A 19,288-nucleotide genomic window follows, 5' to 3' on the forward strand; every position below is an offset into this window, starting at 1 on the left:
CTGCGCACGTCGGGCAGCGTAATCGGCGAGGTGATTACCAACGATGCCACAATGTCCCGGCAGCCACTGAAATATGATGTCAATGCTCCCAAAGAACATCCGCGCTGAAGGCCTTACTCGCCTTACTAAGGTTCCTGCGGTCTACGGGCCTTCACGATAGACTTTAAGAACGCCGCCCCCTATCGCTTTATAGTGCACGCGGCTACTTTGTGCTCGTCTCTCTTTCTCTCTATCTCTCTTTCTACTCTCTTTCTCTTTTTATCCCTCTTAACCCTTTCCACCTGCCCTAACCTCCCTACTTTCTATGCATTTTTGGTCTTTCTCCCTCTGCTTGAACGTATTACAATCTACTCATACACTGTGGTAACCTTGTACAATACGACTTTGATGATTGTTTTTGATTGCTGAAATTTGAGTTGGTACTAACAATAAAAAATCTCTAAAGAGACCTTGGGTGTTGTGGCGACCATTTTTGCAGTTTGTAAGTGATATAATTGTAAAATCATATAAAATATAAATGTTACTCTTTACAAACTTACTGACATTTAGAAAAACATATTCAGTTTTATGCTGTGCTGAAGAGCTCAGCTCCAAATCCTTTTTTGAGTGGTAGAGACAAATTATTGCTCTCGATCAATTTAAAACAAGTGAATCATTCGAAAAACAACCGTCATGGCTATTCATATACAACAGCATAGATCTGCATGTATATTTTTAGATATAAATGCTTCATGGTGAAGTCCACACGTGCGAACTCAGGTTAGGAATAATAAAAAAAAGGCAGAGCTCTGAATGAATACACTAAGGGTAGAATAACAAGTTTTGAACTATAAGCAAACGATTTGCTGAAGTATCTTACCACTGAGAACTAGTTCATAACGAAATGCCTTTTGTATTTGAAAACGTCATACGTTATTTTTTTTTTCAGTTTGCATAACAAAACACTAGTTATGCTGTGCCGATACAACTTAGTATAGAAGCGACGCCCATCTACGACGCAGTCAAATGATGCCTGCAGTGGCGTTCTGAACTGAGTCAAGCAACCGGGTCAATATTTTGAAAGCGATAAGCGAACGTCAGCGCTCTGTCTTGCTTCAACATATACGCTGTACTGGAACAGCGCTCAAATTACCAGAGCGGGGAAACAAAACTTTCGTTGAGTTTCTAGGTTGCTTTATTGGTTTCTGTGTGGCCCAGACTACGAAATCGAAAAGAAATGGCTTTGGGACTCGAAAGTTCGCGACGAAACTAAACGCCGCTCTGTGCTTCCGAAGAATGTCAATGTTCCAAAGTAAAATCGTTCGCTGTTAACTGTGTACTAAAATCGCCAAATTCGTACTACGCAGTCATGCTTTCATCGATTCTCCTCTGAATAATGGCTGAGCTTAACGATTACGAGTTTGAGCTTCATTTCAAAGTTTTTCCCTCCACAACACAGAGATTGGAGCCATGCTGCTCTCAGTCAGGAACAGTCCCTTTGTTCGTGGCCCCAATAAAGTTCAGTGAATACGCAACTGCGTTGAGGTACTATCTCACAATGGCACTGCAACCAAATACATATTGGAGCTCGCGATGCTTTTCACTGACAATAAAATGTCATGTTCCACGTGTTCTGGCGATCTGTTCGGCATGGTCGTTATACTTAACGAGGAGAAAGTTTTTCAGCTGCCCACCTCATTCGATTGCTTGAGGAAAGCGACTGCTGCGCGAGCTTCTTTTTTTGCGAAATCGATACTTTTCTGCCTACCCCGCCCTCCACCGCACACACACTAATGTCCCTCTATATGTATAAAATAACAACAAAGAAAGCAAGTATATTAAGGAGCTAACACAAACATAGGTTTTGCCCAAGCTTTCGATCAAAAATGCATTGGCACCGCGAACCTAGCGTATTCTGGTTATACACGCAGCGCGTAGAAAGGAATAGGAGCCTTTAAGTGTGAAGTATGGAAATACTATTCCATGGGCCTCCTACAATGGATCGCACACTGGGTGCCAGTGATGAAAAATCACCGCCCAAGCACCCCGTACAGATGGTTAACCAGCGAAGCTGAAACGTGCGAAGCTGAATCACTGGTTAAGGAAGGGAACTGCGCTAAAAAAGACACGGACGAGTAATGACATGGACCGTCCATGTCATTACTCGTCCGTGTCTTTTTTAGCGCAGTTCCCTTCCTTAAGTATGTACGACCGACTCGCCCAACAACGTGCTCTCCTGAATCACTGGGTTAATCCTGACGGTTAATTCTTGGTATAGGCTGCCAGATCCTCGGTACGCCGTTGCTGCTTGCGCTTGGCTGCGCGAGCCTGTTCTTGTGCCTGGGCTGCAGCAACGGCATGGTATAGACGAGCTCATTCCCGATTCTGCTCGTGGCCTTGCTGATCGAAAGCTGCCTGCTCCTCAGGAGTACGTATGACGCGTGGCCTTCCCATTTCGGAGTCGGCAAGGAAATGCTGCGCGTGCGCTCGGCTGCGACGGAGAGCAACGACGTCAGTACTGGCGCTGCCAATCGCGCACCTCTCTTTCTCTTTTTTTTTTCGCGCATGCGTATGGGGTTGCGCCGGAGGAGTGTTCGGCCTACAGGTGACAGACGGACGGACGGACGGGCGAATTGGCTAGCCATATACAGCTTCGCTCTAAAACACACCGAGCATTTTTTTTTCTGATTTCACTGTGCACATGCAGCCCAGTAATCTTGGCAAATGGCTATGCCAACCTGAATACATCGCCTCTCTTGAGAGCCTGAAACTAAGTAGAATAAAACTTGTTATTTGTCATTGGAGGTGACTGCCTTTGAAAGCATAGGGCAGATGCATGCTTTTGACGGACACTAGTTAAGCTCTCTGGTAGCTGCACACGATCGTGTGGCCACTGCACATGATTTACTCTGAACACTTAGAAACTACTACATTACTCTCCCCTTCAGCCACGTTAGGCAAAACCTTGCTATACTTAAATTCTCGCTCGATCTGTTTATTAATGAGCTGTGCTGAACTTTAAAGAAAGAGACTGCGAATGATGGTTTTCACATTAAATCAACGTTCCCTGTCGCGACTTCATAAACTCACTGAAACTCACTCAAAATATCACCGCGGCGTGTTTCTAGGCCTCTGTGAGCACAAAACTCGATGCTACACTTGTTCAAACTTGATGTGACAGCCTAAAAAGGACGTGCACTGCGACATATTGAAGTGGTAATTTTCTCTACCCAGGGAACGAAATTATAATTTTACAACGATGACAAACTAATGCCTTTGCTGAACCGCTAAATGACACGTGAAGGGTAGTGTTTTTATTGCAGAGAGATAGAGAGAGAGTTTTTTTTTGTCTGGCAGCTCGTCTACTACATGTGAATGCGAAGATAAATGAAATAATGGACATCAGACAGTCGACTTACACACAATGCACGCAAAGCACCGGCCAGGCATCCATCTATTCATGAGTTTTACGGACCATTGTCTGTACCATTATTTGCCACGTCATGGAAATTGCCGGCAGAACTAGCAATTACCAAGTCTAAATTTGAAGACTGTCAGCAGCAGCCGGTTTTAATTGACGGCACACATATGTTGCTCCGCTTAGTAATGTTGTGGTTGTCTGTTGCTACAGCAATGAGTCAATAATTTGCTAGATAATGTTGCATGCGCACGGCGTAAACACGTATAGCGTCGCACTGAACGCACATGTCTCGTGTGCATAGAAGGTTTGCATTCTATGAAGTTTTGTTTGCGCACAGAAGCAAAAAGCCTCAAACAATGTTGGAACATGCCGCGAAGCAGTCTAATTACAACGAATCCAATACAGCCCGGGGGGAAGAACGTCGAGTGAGAGGAGAATTGGGTGGCGCTCGCTGTGGACGGCGTTATCGCTCACTGGCACAGCGACCACTGCTGCCGCTGCCATGTCTTCCGGCAGCAACTGCGCAACAAAATCGATGCGCGTCAGAGTACCGCCCGTTTTCCATTAGGAAACAGGAAACGAGTCGCCATGGGGCCCGCCGCGAGTTTCGGGAGTTGAATCAACGACAGCGAATGCTAGTCAGACACCGTCGCCAGCGCCAATGTACAATTCGAAATGGCAATGCAGGAGAACGCTCCGTGCGTGTTTGATATGTGCATCGGGATTCCGTTTTTGTCGACGGCTTCGTCTGACTCTAAGTTTTTAGGAATTGTGAATTCACTTTTAATCAGTGCTCTATTTCGTTCTCAAAGAACGCAGACAGAACTATCCAATACAGATTACTCATTTATGCTACTCGATGTCCGGACAACGGCACCGATATGAATATTGAAATGTGGAACTTGAAATGCAAAATGATTGTAATAAATACATTTATTCAGAGTCTGTAATGACATGTCTAGCGCTCACAGAAATGTCAGCGTCATGAGTATTCCACCCCAGATAAAACACGCGAAGTATTAAAACCCTATGTTAGCTCCTTGAATTGGCTGGCCACTCCTGAAGTCTGTAGATATTCTGCTCTTTCTTTAAGTGCCGACAACTACCTTCGTCTGCCGCCATGTTCTTCCTAACCTCCTGGAGCGGCGAATCCACGTAGATAGCATCCGACCGTCAACCGCCGCTGCTTCGCCGCATAGCTCAAATATAAGTTTCAGGCATGGGGCCAGACAATCAAATACGAACCCGAAAGCGCTTCACTGTTGAGCCGGAACGCGAAATTTGTCGTGGTAATTCTGAACCGTACTTACCAATGGTGTCCGTTCCCAACTCATCTTTACAGCGACGCCTACCGCGTTGTGTTGCGGTTTCGCAATGCGATGCCTGGCGCATTTCTGCGGTCGCGCCGAACCGCACAAAATCCTCGCACAGGGAGAATGCAAACAGATAAACGCGCATAGAAACACTGCATGCTCCCTATAGTGCGTTTTCAGCCTGCCCTCAAGTTTGCTCGCAGCAGCGTGCAAGTGACTGCGCGAGGAACAGCGTTAGGAAAAACATGGCGGCCGGAATGAGCGCCGCCCAATTAGATTCGTCAGCGATGCTTCAAAGCTTGTCACTATTTTTAAAAAAAGCGAAAATATATGTAGACTCTACCCACTCCTACCATTAATATCTGATGGAAATTTTACTGATAAAATTATTACCGAGAAATTTCCTTTACTGTAAAACACCTACGACGGCATAGAAAATCATTTCACAAACAGCCATGGAACCTGTGGAGTTCGGTGTTGCTTTGCTACTCGTTTCGCGGGAAGATCGAAAAATAGGCGATTCTGTGCAAGTGCGTGTTACTGCGGCGGTTCAAAGTGCCAGTTACACGCAAATTCACTTGTACCTCCATCTAAAGCAAAACACGTTGAAGAAGTTGAAAGTACTCAGAATAATGTAAATAACAAGCAAGAACCTTGGCTTCGGTCCAACGTCCAATAAACTCAACATTACATTCCGTTACATGTAATGTTAACACGGAGCTGTTTAAGCTTTCGTTCCGCCGTGGAGCGTTAGCAGAAAACTCAGCCCTGCTGCATGCGCGACGCCTCGCGTTGCCTAGCAACCACCTGCGAGAGCACCGAGCCACTTAACCTCTTCGCAGCCCACGCGCGTAGACGGAGTCATGACGTCACAGGCGAGTAAAAGCTCGGGCCCGCGCGGCGGCACATTTCTCGCCTCCTGTACTCCGTGCGTACATGCTGCTGCCATGAGAAGACCGAAGAAAGTACGGACGCCGGAAGAAGCGGCTTACCAGGAAGAGCGCCGTACTGCCAAGCGAGAAGCGACGCGTCGCCGTCGAGCTGATCCGGATCACCACGCCGAAGCTGCGGCTGAGAAGAGGCGACGCAGAGTCGAGGATCATCATCATCATCATCAGCCTGGTTACGCCCACTGCAGGGCAAAGGCCTCTCCTATACTTCTCCAACTACCCCGGTAATATACTAATTGTGGCCATGTCGTCCCTGCAAACTTAATCTCATCCACCCACCTAACTTTCTGCCGCCCCCTGCTCAGCTTTCCTTCCCTTGGAAACCAGTCCGTAACCCTTAAAGATCATCGGTTATCTTCCCTCCTCATTACATGTCCTGCCCATGCCCATTTCTTTTTCTTGATTTCAACTAAGATGTCATTAACTCGCGTTTGTTCCCTCACCCAATCTACTCTTTTCTTATCCCTTAACGTTACACCTATCATTCTTCTTTCCATAGCTCGTTGCGTCGTTCTCAATTTAAGTAGAACCCTTTTCGTAAGCCTCCAGGTTTCTGCCCCGTACGTGAGTACTGGTTATACACAGCTGTTATACTCTTTTCTCTTGAGGGATAATGGCAACCTGTTGTTCACGATCTGAGAATGCCTACCAAACGCACCCCAGCCCATTCTTGTTCTTCTGATTATTTCAGTCTCGTGATCCGGATCCGCGGTCACTTACTGCCCTAAGTAGATGTATTCCTTTACCACTTCTAGTGCTTCGCTACCTATCGTAAACTACTGTTCTCTTCCGAGACTGTTAAACATTACTTTAGTTTTCTGCGGGTTAATTTTTAGACCCACCCTTCTGCTTTGCCTTTCCAGATTAGTGAGCATGCATTGCAATTGGTCCCCTGAGTTACTAAGCAAGGCAATATCATCAGCGAATCGCAAGTTACTAATGTATTCTCCATTAACTATTATCCCCATTTCTTCCCAATCCAGGTCTCTGAATACCTCCTGTAAACACGCTGTGAACAGCATTGGAAAGATCGTATCTCCCTGCTTGACTCCTTTCTTTACTGGGATTTTGTTGCTTTCTTTATGGAGGACTACGGTGGATGTGAAGCCGCTATAGATAGCTTTCAGTATTTTTACGTACGGCTCGTCTACACCCTGTTTGCGTAATGCGTCCATGACTGCTTAGGTTTCGACTGAATCAAATGCTTTCTCGTAATCAATGAAAGATATATATAACGGTTGGTTACATTCTGCACATTTCTCTAGCATCTGATTGATAGTGTGGATGTGGTCTTTTGTTGAGTAGCCTTTACGGAATCCTGCCTGGTCCTTTGGTTGACAGAAGTCTAAGATGTTCCTGATTCTATTTGCGATTACCTTCGTAAATACTTTGTAGGCAACGGACAGTAAGCTGATCAGTCTATAATTTTTCAAGTCTTTGGCGTCCCCTTTCTTATAGATTACGATTATGTAAGCGTTCCTCCAAGATTCCGGTACGCTCGAGGTCTTGAGGCATTGCGTATACAGGGTGGCCAGTTTTCTAGAACAATCTGCCCGCCATCCTTCAACAAATCTGCTGTTACCTGATCCTCCCCATCTGCCTTCCCCGTTTGCATAGCTCCCAAGGTTTTATTTACTTCTTCAGGCGTCACTTGTGGGATTTCAAATTCGTCTAGACTATTCTCTGTTCAATTACCGTCGTGGGTGCCACTGGTACTGTATAAATCTCTATAGAACTCCTCTGCCACTTGAACTATCTCATCCATATTAGTAATGATATTGCCGAATTTGTCTCTTAACGCATACATCTGATTCTTGCCAATTCCTAGTTTCTTCTTCGAGGATACCGAGGATACCAAGTCGAGGTTAGCGAGTTTCAGTTCAGGGAACGCGAGCGTCGGCGCCTGAATGATCGACGTCGCCGTGAAAGCCATCCCGACCTGCGACTGCTCGAAAACTTCCAGCGTCAAGCCCGCCGAGACACGTGGGGTGCGACCAGCCGATTCCAGCGCGAATTTCCGGGCATAGATTTTGGGCACAGCTGTCACGTCTAGGACCTACAAGAAAGCTCGGCGCGCGGCTCAGCTGGACTACGATCCACAAAGGAGTGCCGATCCTGCCCATCGCGCCGAAGCCGCCGCCGGCAAACGCCGTCGCCGAGCCGAGGATACCGAGTTTCGGGCCACAGACAACGAACGCTGCTGACTGAATGCTCGGTTCCGGGCCTGCGCGTCACCGAGAAGTCCGAACACCAAACCCGCAAATCCATGGGAGGTGCGAACAGCCGCTGCCAGCGCGAATTCCTCGGCATAGATTTCAGGCGCAGCTGCCGCGTCTGTGACTGACTCTGGTTCGATGTGAATGTCTCCACGGCGAGCTTTGTGCGGAACTCTAAACAGAAGAGCTCTGCCTTGCAAGTTCTTTGCAAAGCCTTCCCCGACGCCACCGACCACGACGATGACCACGACGACGTTGGACGTCAAGGACGAGGATCGCATCGACGATGATGATGACTGGTACTGAAGCACTGTACATAATAAGTTACTGTGCTGTGGCTTTATGTGTATGACTTCCTGGGGCTTGGGTGCCTTACCGGCCTGGCCTTACCGGCCTGGCCTCGCAAAAAATCTTGGCGACACTTAGTATGAGCATAGTTAAGCCAAGCATAACCTCGTAAGACTTGGCCAAACCCAGCAGCGCTTTGTATGAGCCTAGCCGAGCCGTGCATAACATCGCAAAACTCAGCAAAACCAAGCAACACTTAGTGTGAACCTAGCAAAGCCACGCATAACCCCGCAAAACTTAGCAAAACCTAGCAACACTTAGTATGAACCTACCCGAGCCATGTATAACGTCACAAAACTTAGCAAAACCTAGCAATACTTAGCAAAAGCCGGAACTAGCTCCGTTGTAACCCAGACTTGCACCACTAATGCAAACTGCCCACATTTTTTGTTTTACATCTGCAAAAGAAGAAATATTATTTTTGTTGCCGCATCCAATGTATAATAATACAAAAAAATGAATAAGACCACGTTGGTGAGATAATTAGCAGTCTGGGGCTTAGAGTACAGTTGATTATCAATGGACCAAGACACCAAGGGGTCAGAAGTGGACTAGTAAACTAGTAGTTCTTGCTGTTCGTCGGAGGCCCAGCATTGTGATTGTGTGATTGTGAGATTGTGTGAAGTCACAAGTACCCTGCCGCATTACACAATTTGCTTTTGCCTTTTGAATAATAAAGCCATCTTAGATTGCCATACCTTCGACTCTGCATCTACAGTGTAAGCCTTATTGAGAGCCTGGTTTTTTGGTACAGGTTCCAAAAGGTACACATTCAGATGAGTGAAGAAATTTGTGATCAGGTGGTTTCAGTTTGTCTTTAAATTTGAGGAAATTTATGGAAGGATATGGCACGTTTTTTTTTCTATTTTGTGAAACTTAACCCGCACGTAATGCGAAAAAGTACATCGACAAAAGAAAAGGAAGGATAACTGTAGACACCACTGTTTTTTAAAAGGCGAAACCCTCTTCGAATTAATATCAACCAGAGTTGCCAGTAATATTTACTATTTTCACCTAGATTAAATAAATTATTGGCATTTTCATTTCATCACGATTGAAGTCTGTGTCTGTAGCACCGAAAAGTTTATCTGCATGTGATCACCGGCAACAGGAATTAAACGTTCTTGAGATACATGTAAAGAGTAAGTGAAATGAATTCAATACACAATATATTAATGGAATCAAATGTAAGAAACGCTCAGAGGGAGAATGTTCTCTAACGCTTAGACTAAGAGTATAAGAATAGGTAATTTGAATGCAGAGGGGGATCTATTACAGAGGGAAAGAATGAACAATAGGCACTCGAGCTAGTCACGAACTCAGTGAATGCGTGGCCCTGAGATGAAATGCGTCCACAAAATAGTCTCGTTCGGATCGTAATATGCTCTGGCATTAGGCGAATGTCACGTTAGCAGACATTGTTCAGCAGTTGCAATCTATCCTTCAGCTCAATTTCACATCGGCTCCTCCCTGCCCAACGCACGGATGCCTCCCACTAGGATTCTACAAGAGCTAAGGCTGTTCATTTCCGAAGCCATTAATAGAATGGCCCCCCGTGCGACCACTGCTCCCCTGCGTCCTGCAAATAGCCGGTCATTCTAACGACCTCCATCGCCCTCCGCGTGCGAGCTGTTGGCGGGCATCGAGATGACGGAACATCGCTGAAACCCCCAGCCCCTTTCAGAAGGGATGTTGACTTTGCCTCTGTTGATAACCACTGACGCAGAGCATAATTAAAGCGGCGCCATTACGAAGGCTGACGTGTAATATCGTAAAAAGTTGCCCATGTTATTTTACGGTACCTATTAATATTTATATGTCTAAATTACTCGGCAGTTGTGAGGGCGAGGGGGTGTTCACGTATGTTTATATGTGTGCATGTGTTGCGTGCGTGAGCATAGAACAGTTCCTCCGTCCCCGCTTTAGACGCTTGTATCTGTCTGGTGCCGTTTCCTTCTCTTTTTTTTTCTTTTTGACATTATTCTTGCAGAAACCGTAACATTGCCTTCCGTTCTAGCTTTAAGACGATGCGCAAATGTTTCTAGATATAATGTTAATGTCTAGTCATAAAATCTTATTTTTGGTATATTCGTAGTATTAGCAACTATATTTAAGGTCTTAACGTCGTCATTCTTTGTGTGGCATTGGTATAGTGAGATTATATTCTGGGGTTTTACGTTCCGAAACCATGATTTGATTATGAGGCACGCCGTAGTGGGGGACTCCGGAAATTCGCACTACCCAGGTTTCTTTAATGTGCACTTAAATCTAAGTACACGGGTGTTTTTGCATTTCTCCTCCATTGAAATGCAGCCGCTGTGGCCGGGCTTCAATCCGGCGAACTCGTGCTTAGCAGCCCAACACCATAGCCGCTAAGGAACCATGGTGGGTGCCATTGGTATACAGGCTGTATCGTGCGTTTTAAAGTTACTATAGCTTCAGTTCAATAAGGCCGGCAATTTTACACACTCATCGTCATGTCCCTCGTCGCCTTGTACTGAAGCAGCGATTCCCCACATAGAGTCTGCAAGAACAGATTAGCCTAGAACGCCAATAAGCACCATCTTGCATACACTGCGTCTCTAGCGATAACCTTAAGGACAAAAAAAAAAAAAAGATTAAAACTGAGAATGGGTGGTACGTTGTCGACAAGTGTACGGCACGCAGAGCACGCTGTTCGGGGTGACCGTTTCTGCAGCCGAAGCCACTAGAGTAAATGAGCTGGCTATCGCCGTTAATAGCCTCGAAGCAAGCAAGCAACGATGCCACGACAGGACAGGGGAAGTTTCCCTCGCTAATCGCAATGACTCATTGCTTCATAACGGGTGGACGGTTCTGCTCTGCCGTTTCTGGAACGTATAAGCGCACGCACGCACACAGGCAATGCGTCTGATCGCACGGCAGACGCGCACGCGTAAATATCGATTCTTGGGCGTGGAGTCCATCGGCGGCTGCTAGAAAACGTGAGCGGGTGACACAAGCTCTCGAGAGGCAACGCGCGTGTTATGAAAGTGGAGGGTGGGGATGCCATAGTGGCGGGGAGGGTGTGGGCAGCGTTGTGTAGCTTAACTTGTGGCGAGGGTTCTGCGAGGCTGGTTGCGCGGCGTGGGCAGCTGCCCCTACTCGTGGAAGTTATTCTGTAGCAGCCAACGACGCTCTCGCTTCTCGGCAGCTGGTTTTAAGAGGACTTAAAGGCCAAGTCGGAGGGGCGGAGAATCATCCCGACAGTCCGCAGCCGGCGACTTCTTATGCAACGAAGGGAGACTAAAATACGCATGTTCTCGGCATGGCCCTTCTGCTTTTTAAAAACAAAATGGAGGAAATGAAAGCCAGAGGATCACTTAGCTTCCCCCCTTACTCTTTTTTACTCTGTTTCTTTTTCTCTTTGGTGAAAGAAACTTCAATTTCAGCGTCATTGCCATGCACTCACAGTGAACGCCATTGATTTTAGCTGGCAATGTCAGTGTCATTAGCAGATGCGACAGCATATTTTTCATAACGTTTAGTCTTCTTTTGAAGAGCTCTGTAATAATTAAACACCCTAAGCAGCGGCTTCCAAGATAATGCAGTGAACACTTCTTTAAGTGTCTTTTAATGACGGTACACTCGGGCAAATTGCACCATCACTTCCGTTAGTATTTGGCGCTGATGTTAAGAGGCACGCCTACTTCGAGCGTTCGGCTGGTGGGAAGTTACGATAACGTTATTGCGTTGATAGAATGCCCGTTGCAGGGAACTCTAATTTTATCGAATAATGTTATTTGATTCCGCTGTTTTAACAACGCTGTGCAGTAATATCGGCATTAAACACATGTGTTGCTGCGATGTAACCAATAGCCACTTCTGTTCGATCTTTATTGGGAAGCTGTCACTTGGTATAAGCTATAGCATTCTATGCGGCGATGCCTAGGACGAAGGAAGATGGGGGGTAGGGGGGAAGAGGTGGAGGGTTGAGTAGCAGCGGGGAGTTGAGGGTTCCGCATTGACTGCTGGCGCAGTGCTTACGCTTGCGTCAACGGCCACAGGACGACTACTCGCTCGTGCTGTTCGCGTTGATTTCATGGTGTTGTACGACATGAGTGTTAGAAAATGATCTATTGATTTGAAGTAGAACTTAACAACAAGATGGCAAAAATGCTACGAAAACGGGCAAATACTGGAATAAATGGGGCCAGTGATGGCTCAAATAAAGCGGCCCCTGTCACCCCGTTATGGCCGTCGTAATGCTTGGGTTGGTATAGCTTATATTCTTTAAAGTTGTTGTGTGTCTTTATAGCAATGCTGCTTTTACAAACGCTTAGTATTTGTACATATTAAGTGACGCGAGGTCTGTTGGAACTACTTGAAAAACAGAAAAGGAGTTACACAAGAAGGGTTTGCTTTACAACACATTTAACGGGCTCTACCTTCGGTAGAATAGAATCGCGTTGTCAACAAGGACCGGTACGAGCCGTAGCCTAAAATTAAAAAAACTGACCACATCCCGATACAGGTTTTAATTCTGAGTATGCGTTGCGTGTCACCTGATCGAGTTACGATTTAGCAGCTCCGCAAGCTTCTTCTTTCTTCTTTTTTAGAACCACCTGCTTTACACACTGGCATTCAAATAATACCACATGAACATACCAGTTTCAGTGGCAGACTACATTTCGTAACGCAAAAAAAAAAAAAAATAATATGGAGTGAAGACACCAAGAGCTTTCAGAAGAGGGTGCGACTTTGGCTTCCCACATTGCACGCGACGCGCATTTCCTATCCTAGGCATTCAACACTTGCAATGAAATATTCCCTGGCAGGATCTATTTACTACGACTCGTAAGTTGTACTGTTCGTCTTTTGAAAACCCAATGCAACGCCAACATTATCTGCACATAACCTGGAGCGTACGTCTTGCTTGTTATCAACATGAACATGATATCGTATGGCGTTATTGGTAGCTGCGCTTTAATGATACGCAGCAGACTCTTCAAAAGAAGGAACACAGTGAGAGAATCCTGGAATTACGCGCTAAGTTGTTTTAGGCTTCTTGCGCCATAATCGATGCAAAGATCACGCAGCAACCGGACCTTCCACTCTGAAGTAAGGTTTCAAAAAGAGTAGTGCAGGACATTGTGGAAATAAGCCTCCTGAGACGCGCCGTACATGACACTAGTACTGTGTGATTTTCTTTTTTTTTCCATTTTTTTTCCTCTTCTTCTTCTTTCTCCTTTTATTCCCTTAACCCCTTTCCCCAGCACAGGGTAGCCAGCTGGTACTTACACTGGCTAACCTCCCTGTCTTTCCTCTCCTTTGTCTCCTCCTCTCCTCCCCAGTCTCACTCGAGGGGAGAGGAAAAAAAAGGCTGCAGTGCGCTGCAGCCGTAGAAATTGTGATGCCTAGACCACCATTATTGGAGCGCATAAACCGCAAAAACAAGACAATCAAGCCTTTCAATCAAGCCTTTAGTACGACGCACTACACAAGAAAGCTACATACGCAAGCTCCCGGAGAGCTATGTGACTCCAGCCTCTACCAGGGACTAATCTTGCACCGTATAGAATAAACGTAGTAACGAACAAATTAAGCAAAGAAGAAAAGATTGTAGAAGTCACTGTGAATGTATTGCAGATCGTGAATGTGTGCGGCTCCTGGAATGTCTTCCATGAGAGTCCTTTTTTCAGATCTCACATAAAAATCAGCGTGGGACTTTGGACTACATAATGTCCACTGTCCTCGCGTTTAAATGTTAGGACACTCCTTGGCGCGCAAGGCCTTTATTCATTCTTTCTTCTAAAGCCTTCGTCATGTCTCAGAGATAATAGGCCACGTGCTAGGCTTCTGGTTTGCACACACAAAGAAGAAAACCGTGAATAGTTTAGACGTTCAGTAAAACTCATTGAAAGCTTGATCTAATGAGAGCGGACAGCTTTCTGACTTTGCGCTGATTGCTGACTGGCCGAAGGGTTCATGCAACTGGAACCAAACTTTAAAACTCGGCTGATATACCTTAGACAATATAGACACATAGTATATCGTGCGTAGTCGTCTAGGGTTACGGTATTTTTTGAAATCTCATTAGTGGTCTAATTATATAACTTAGAAACAATAATTTAAATATTTGTTTTAGGTTGTAAGTTGCAGTTGAAAGTTGTAGAATGTGCTCAGTAAAACTCAATGAAGATGTTTCTGTTACATAATTTTAACGTGTTCTTCCCGAGATCCCCGAGATTTCCCGAGATCTGTGGAAAGCTCGCGAGGTATGAATAAAATCACTTAACGGCGCTTTTTTTGTGTCTGTACCGCAGCGCTCTCTATTGCGGTTCCAAAAAACAAAACAGAAAACAAGATATGCATAGAAAAAAAAAGTAAATCCGCACCTCTGTGGCGAACAGTGATATCCGCGGGGGTCCTAGATGAAAGAGATAGGCCGCCGCCGCTCAACCGGGAGGCACACACGCTCGATCCTTGAATTTATGCAGACATAGATGCGGGCTTTGTTCTTTGAAAACACGAATGAAACCGCTACCATCTAGACGCACAATAGCGAAGTTGCTTAATTTGTTTTATACTTTACTGGCTCTTTTCAGAACCCGGAAAACCGAACTACGTAAAAGATAACAGAATCGAAACAACTTCGTTGAGTGTTTCTGAGTACGTTCTGCAATCTTCCAGATAAGACCTAAGCTCCAAATTGAAGATTCAATATATTGCATAATTAAACTAACCAAATTAACTAAGTAAAAAGAGCCTGACACATTGCGGACGGCTATGAACCATCTGCTTTTGCTCTTATTTGTGTAGGGTATTTTTACAGTTTGGTTCCAGTTACGTGAAACACAACGGTGCCACTGGGTCCTAGTCGGTATGGTACTGAGAGTCAGTGCAGCTGAAACGATGCACCAAACAATTTTGGCAGAAAATTGACTGCGTGCCACAACTTGTTATACAGGAATTCTTTTCCGCCAGCCCCTGTAGCTCCGCCAAAGCAAAACATAGGGTAAGAAAGCTGGCGAGGCGTCAGCACAGCGGAAGCGAAAGAATGCTTCCAGAAGTAACAGGCGCGGTGACAACCTAGACATGTCCTGGTAGCATACAACGATCCAAGTTTCTGTCGCTTTTTCTGCTATCCCTATTCCTTAGCGGCTACCGAAGGCGGTTATATTTTTTTTTTCTTATATCCGATTTCGTACGCTTCCACTGTCTTTACTCATACACTCCTTCTCTCAGGCCTCCAGCACACGTCTCCGACACCTGTGATGTCATGTTCCACGCTTCGTGTCGAAATGACAGTAGAATAAAAAAAAGTTATACACGCAGACGAACGCAACGCGCTTCTCGTGTGGCTGTCCGCCTTTTTCTTACTTCGCCCGTATATTTGCTCCGGGCGAGCAAGGTTTCTCAGCCAAAAGGCCAAACATGCTCTTAGTAAAAAAATGAAGCATCCAGTACGCAGCACATTTCTTTTCTGTAAATGCGGATATTAATTCAATGCAGTTACGCCAGCCGAAACGAAAAAAAAAAGAGTTCTCTTAAAGAAAGGAACATCGAAAATACGTGAGAAAATAAATGCCCCAAATAATATTTTGTGCTGTCATGGTTCCGCATTAGTTCAATAAGTCTCAATGTTTGCTTGCTCTTCAAACGCATATAGCGGGGAATCGGGCTACAATAACTATCCCATGTATGCAATTTTGCAGCTCTTTTATAGCTTTTTAAGCAGCATTAGTTGTTAATGGAAGTTCCCATAAGGCATATCGGGATCCCCAGAGATTAAGAGTTCCTGATCGTTCCTGAAAGACGCTGATAGTTCTGAACGCCATTTGAAAGGACTAGGGGCAACCATGTTTACTTTACAACACATATAAATGGAATCGAAATAAGATGGGCAGTTCCTCTAATAGAAGCTGTTACACCATATCATTGAAGCATTAGTGATCCAGAAGTCGTGTTTTTCACGATACGTAGCACGCGGCAAAAAGAAAGAAAAAAAGAAGGAAAAATAAAGAATGCATTAGCCTAGCGCTTATGCGTGCCGTCATTATGTTCACAGGTAAAAATAATTCGGGCGTAAGCATTCCTACTCGTTCTTCCTTTTCTTTTTCCAAATAGCTTTCACGTAATTTCAGTTGGAAACACAATAAATTAACCGAAACAGGGTTTGTTAATATTGCTGACGAGAAACAGAGTGCCGGAACTTGATAGTGTAATTTGACATGAAATGCACGAGCGCGTCAAGGTATACCTTCCGAGATTAAAGGTCCCGGCACCCAGCTTATGTTCAAGGTATACAAGACAGCTTAGTCTTCGCAAGGCATACTAAGTAATTAGTCATATTTGTCTTTATTATTACTCTTTTTTTATTATTACTTTTTTTTGCGGACGAGGATAGAGCTCTGTCCTATACCCGATTCATTAGCGATGACTTTGAATCCAGATCAGCTTATCTTGGAACAAGAAATTAACGAGCGTAACACGTTCGAATAAGTAACTTTAAACATAAATGATAAAGGTAACATAAAAATGCATAAGGACCAAGAATACATTAGAATTAGTAGTTTTCTAGAAATATTGCAACAACCTAAATGAAGAGATTTCGTGCTTAACAAGCGCAGTGTACACCCGCTCTGGTTTTCTTTTCGCTTTAGTACAAAACAAATGTTACGACGCTGCGTAGTAATAAGTTTGTTTTAACAGGACAGCGCTTTTGTTGGAGATACATGTAGCTCATTTATTCACGTATAAAGCAGGGAGCACGTATGATTCCTCTGGAAATAGGAGTTTAACAGACACAATGTACTTCACCGAAGAGAGAGTCATAAAAAGTTCTCACGTAACGGGAAAGCAAGGTAAGCTGATAATTTCCAGCGAAAAAAAAAATCTTTGTTGCACAAGTCCTGACGATGTCTAAAGGAAGCGATCAGCTTTCGTTTTGACGATTTGGATTACGTGAAGTATTGCCTTAATGTTTTCTTGGCAACAAATCTGTACTGATTCGTACTGTACATACGGGAGAGATTTCTATTACAATTTTTCCCCGTTTCATTTAATCTACGCTGGGAAATATTCGTTCTTTCAAATAATGAGAAATGCCTATAAAAGCTTATAGTTTACTGGGCTCATCTTTTCCTATGTAATCATTTGAAGCCTCCCATAGATGAAGCCGCGCAGGGTAATGCCAAACGAGGCACAGGTCTAGAACAAGAGAATGAAAACCCCGACGCTCACGCACCGTACGGCTGCTCCTTGTTGGCCGGCCGCTGCTGTATCCTACAGTGCACCACAACCGAACATATCCAGACGCACACCGCACAGAAGACGAGCATCCTCCGCAGCGTCCGGCCGATCACCGGCACCGAACCGGTGGTGGCCAGTGTCCTCCTCATTTCTCCACTGTGGTGGCCGCCAGCAACTTGGCTCGCTGCCCGATACTCTAGAAGACCGAAGCTCCCGAGTCAGTCAGTGTTTCGATCACAACCCGAGCGCAGAAAAGAGCAGAAGCATGCACAGAAGCACAAGGGGAGACGCGACTGAGGAGTGAACGAGAGAGAAGGAGAGAGAGAGCAGGTCCGGGCCAACGCGCACCACGGCACAATGCGACCGGCGGTGAGAAGTGAAGAAGCGGACGGCGAGCGACCGCAGACAGTCGTCGCAGGAGCGAGGGGCACTGGCGAAGCAGCGCGCGAGAGGCCGTCAAAGTGAGAGCTTCGCGCGCAGGGCGTGCGAAGGCGTCGTCGCTGGAGAGCGGCGATGAGGCGATCCCCCCGCGGCCGGCGGCTCCCGCTGCTCTGGCGGGGATCGATGCCGCGCGCGGCCGAATATCGGGCGAAGCGCTTTTTCCGCGGGCGCCCCCGCAAGGCGACCTCTGGACAACGATTTCGGCGCCAACGGCAAAGGTGCGCGCGCCCTGCTCCACGAAGTATTGGAGCACGCACGTTCGCCTTATTGTTGTTGGTGTTGTTGTATTTCGACTTTGTTCTTTTTTGTCTTTCGATGCCTCCTTGAGCCCCTTTCGCCGTCGTCTGTTTCCTCTACGGTTCTGCTATTTGGATAATGTCGTGCACAGACCGCGGCCTGTATTCTTGAAAAGTTATTTGCGCTAGAATTGTTCGTAAGCGCAAAGTCCAACCAATCGTGACGTCGGAGATGTCATTGGCGAAGGCGGCCGGTCAGTGTCACAAACCGTCTCAGAGTCATAAGTTTCGTGAACTCGGCCCCAAGCCCGTATTAAAAAAAAAAAAGAAAAGCTCTTAGGCTAGAAATTGTTCGTAAGAGAAAATTGCAAGCGAAGATGGCCAGCCAATGGTAGAGAGAATTTACGAACGAAAAGCTGCGTGAATTGGGCTTGTAGTAGTAATATCCCGTAGCTGGCATCTTGAATGCGCACGTTGAACAGCACTACTTCCGCAAAATCAGAACTCTACGCCATATTTTCTCTCTTCACCTTCGGCGTCACGACCACGTTAAGCCAGATGTGTAATACTGAGCGACCCTCAAGCGTCTTTTTTCAGCATTGTCTCCAAAAGTTTGAACAAAAGTGATCATGCTCTTGTATATTATGTGTAATAGGTATAGACAAAGAAGAGAGAATTTCAATACCAATTTTGTTTCACTGGGTTCCTTGCCATTGCGACATTTCGAGTAAGCCAATCCCTGGCAGTTTAGCAGGTGCGACGCATTGCAAAAAAAAAAAAAAAAGAAAACATGTCATACAATTTTTTAAAAGTGGTGTACGCAATAGTTTACACTAAATATCTGTCTGTGTATCCAAGGTGTGCATTTGATTTCAAAAGAATGGTGGAAACCCCGTTTCATTTTGCATTGATTCACTTTAAAATGTGCTTTAATATTCCAGTACCGGTCAGTCGCTCTATTGAAACACTAAAGCTAAGACTACGCCTAGGCATAGTGTACGTATTTAAAAAAAGCGTTTTATAGGCCTAGCCAAAAGTTCTAGTGCGCACTTCATTGGAATAGAAATATCTTGGACTTTGTTACTCAACACGATTCTTGAAGCACATAGGCAAACATACGTGGTTCATTGCGCGCTTTGGACAAACAGCCGCACTCACGGGAAAAAACGAC

At 45.5% G+C, this 19,288-nt stretch overlaps 1 protein-coding gene across 1 annotated transcript in view; it reads right to left on the bottom strand.

The window, feature by feature from the left end:
• Positions 1-18,071, bottom strand: part of LOC126532133 (protein turtle-like) — a 124,546-nt gene extending 106,475 nt beyond the window's left edge. The window contains exon 1 of the mRNA XM_050179817.3: positions 17,436-18,071. Within this exon, the coding sequence (XP_050035774.1) occupies positions 17,436-17,589 (154 nt within the window). The 5' untranslated portion in view covers positions 17,590-18,071. The remainder of the gene's footprint in view (positions 1-17,435) is intronic.
• Positions 18,072-19,288: the final 1,217 nt, after the last annotated feature.

The sequence above is a fragment of the Dermacentor andersoni genome, chromosome 5 (assembly GCF_023375885.2).
Source record: "Dermacentor andersoni chromosome 5, qqDerAnde1_hic_scaffold, whole genome shotgun sequence".
In the NCBI taxonomy this organism is placed as follows: Eukaryota; Metazoa; Arthropoda; class Arachnida; order Ixodida; family Ixodidae; genus Dermacentor; species Dermacentor andersoni.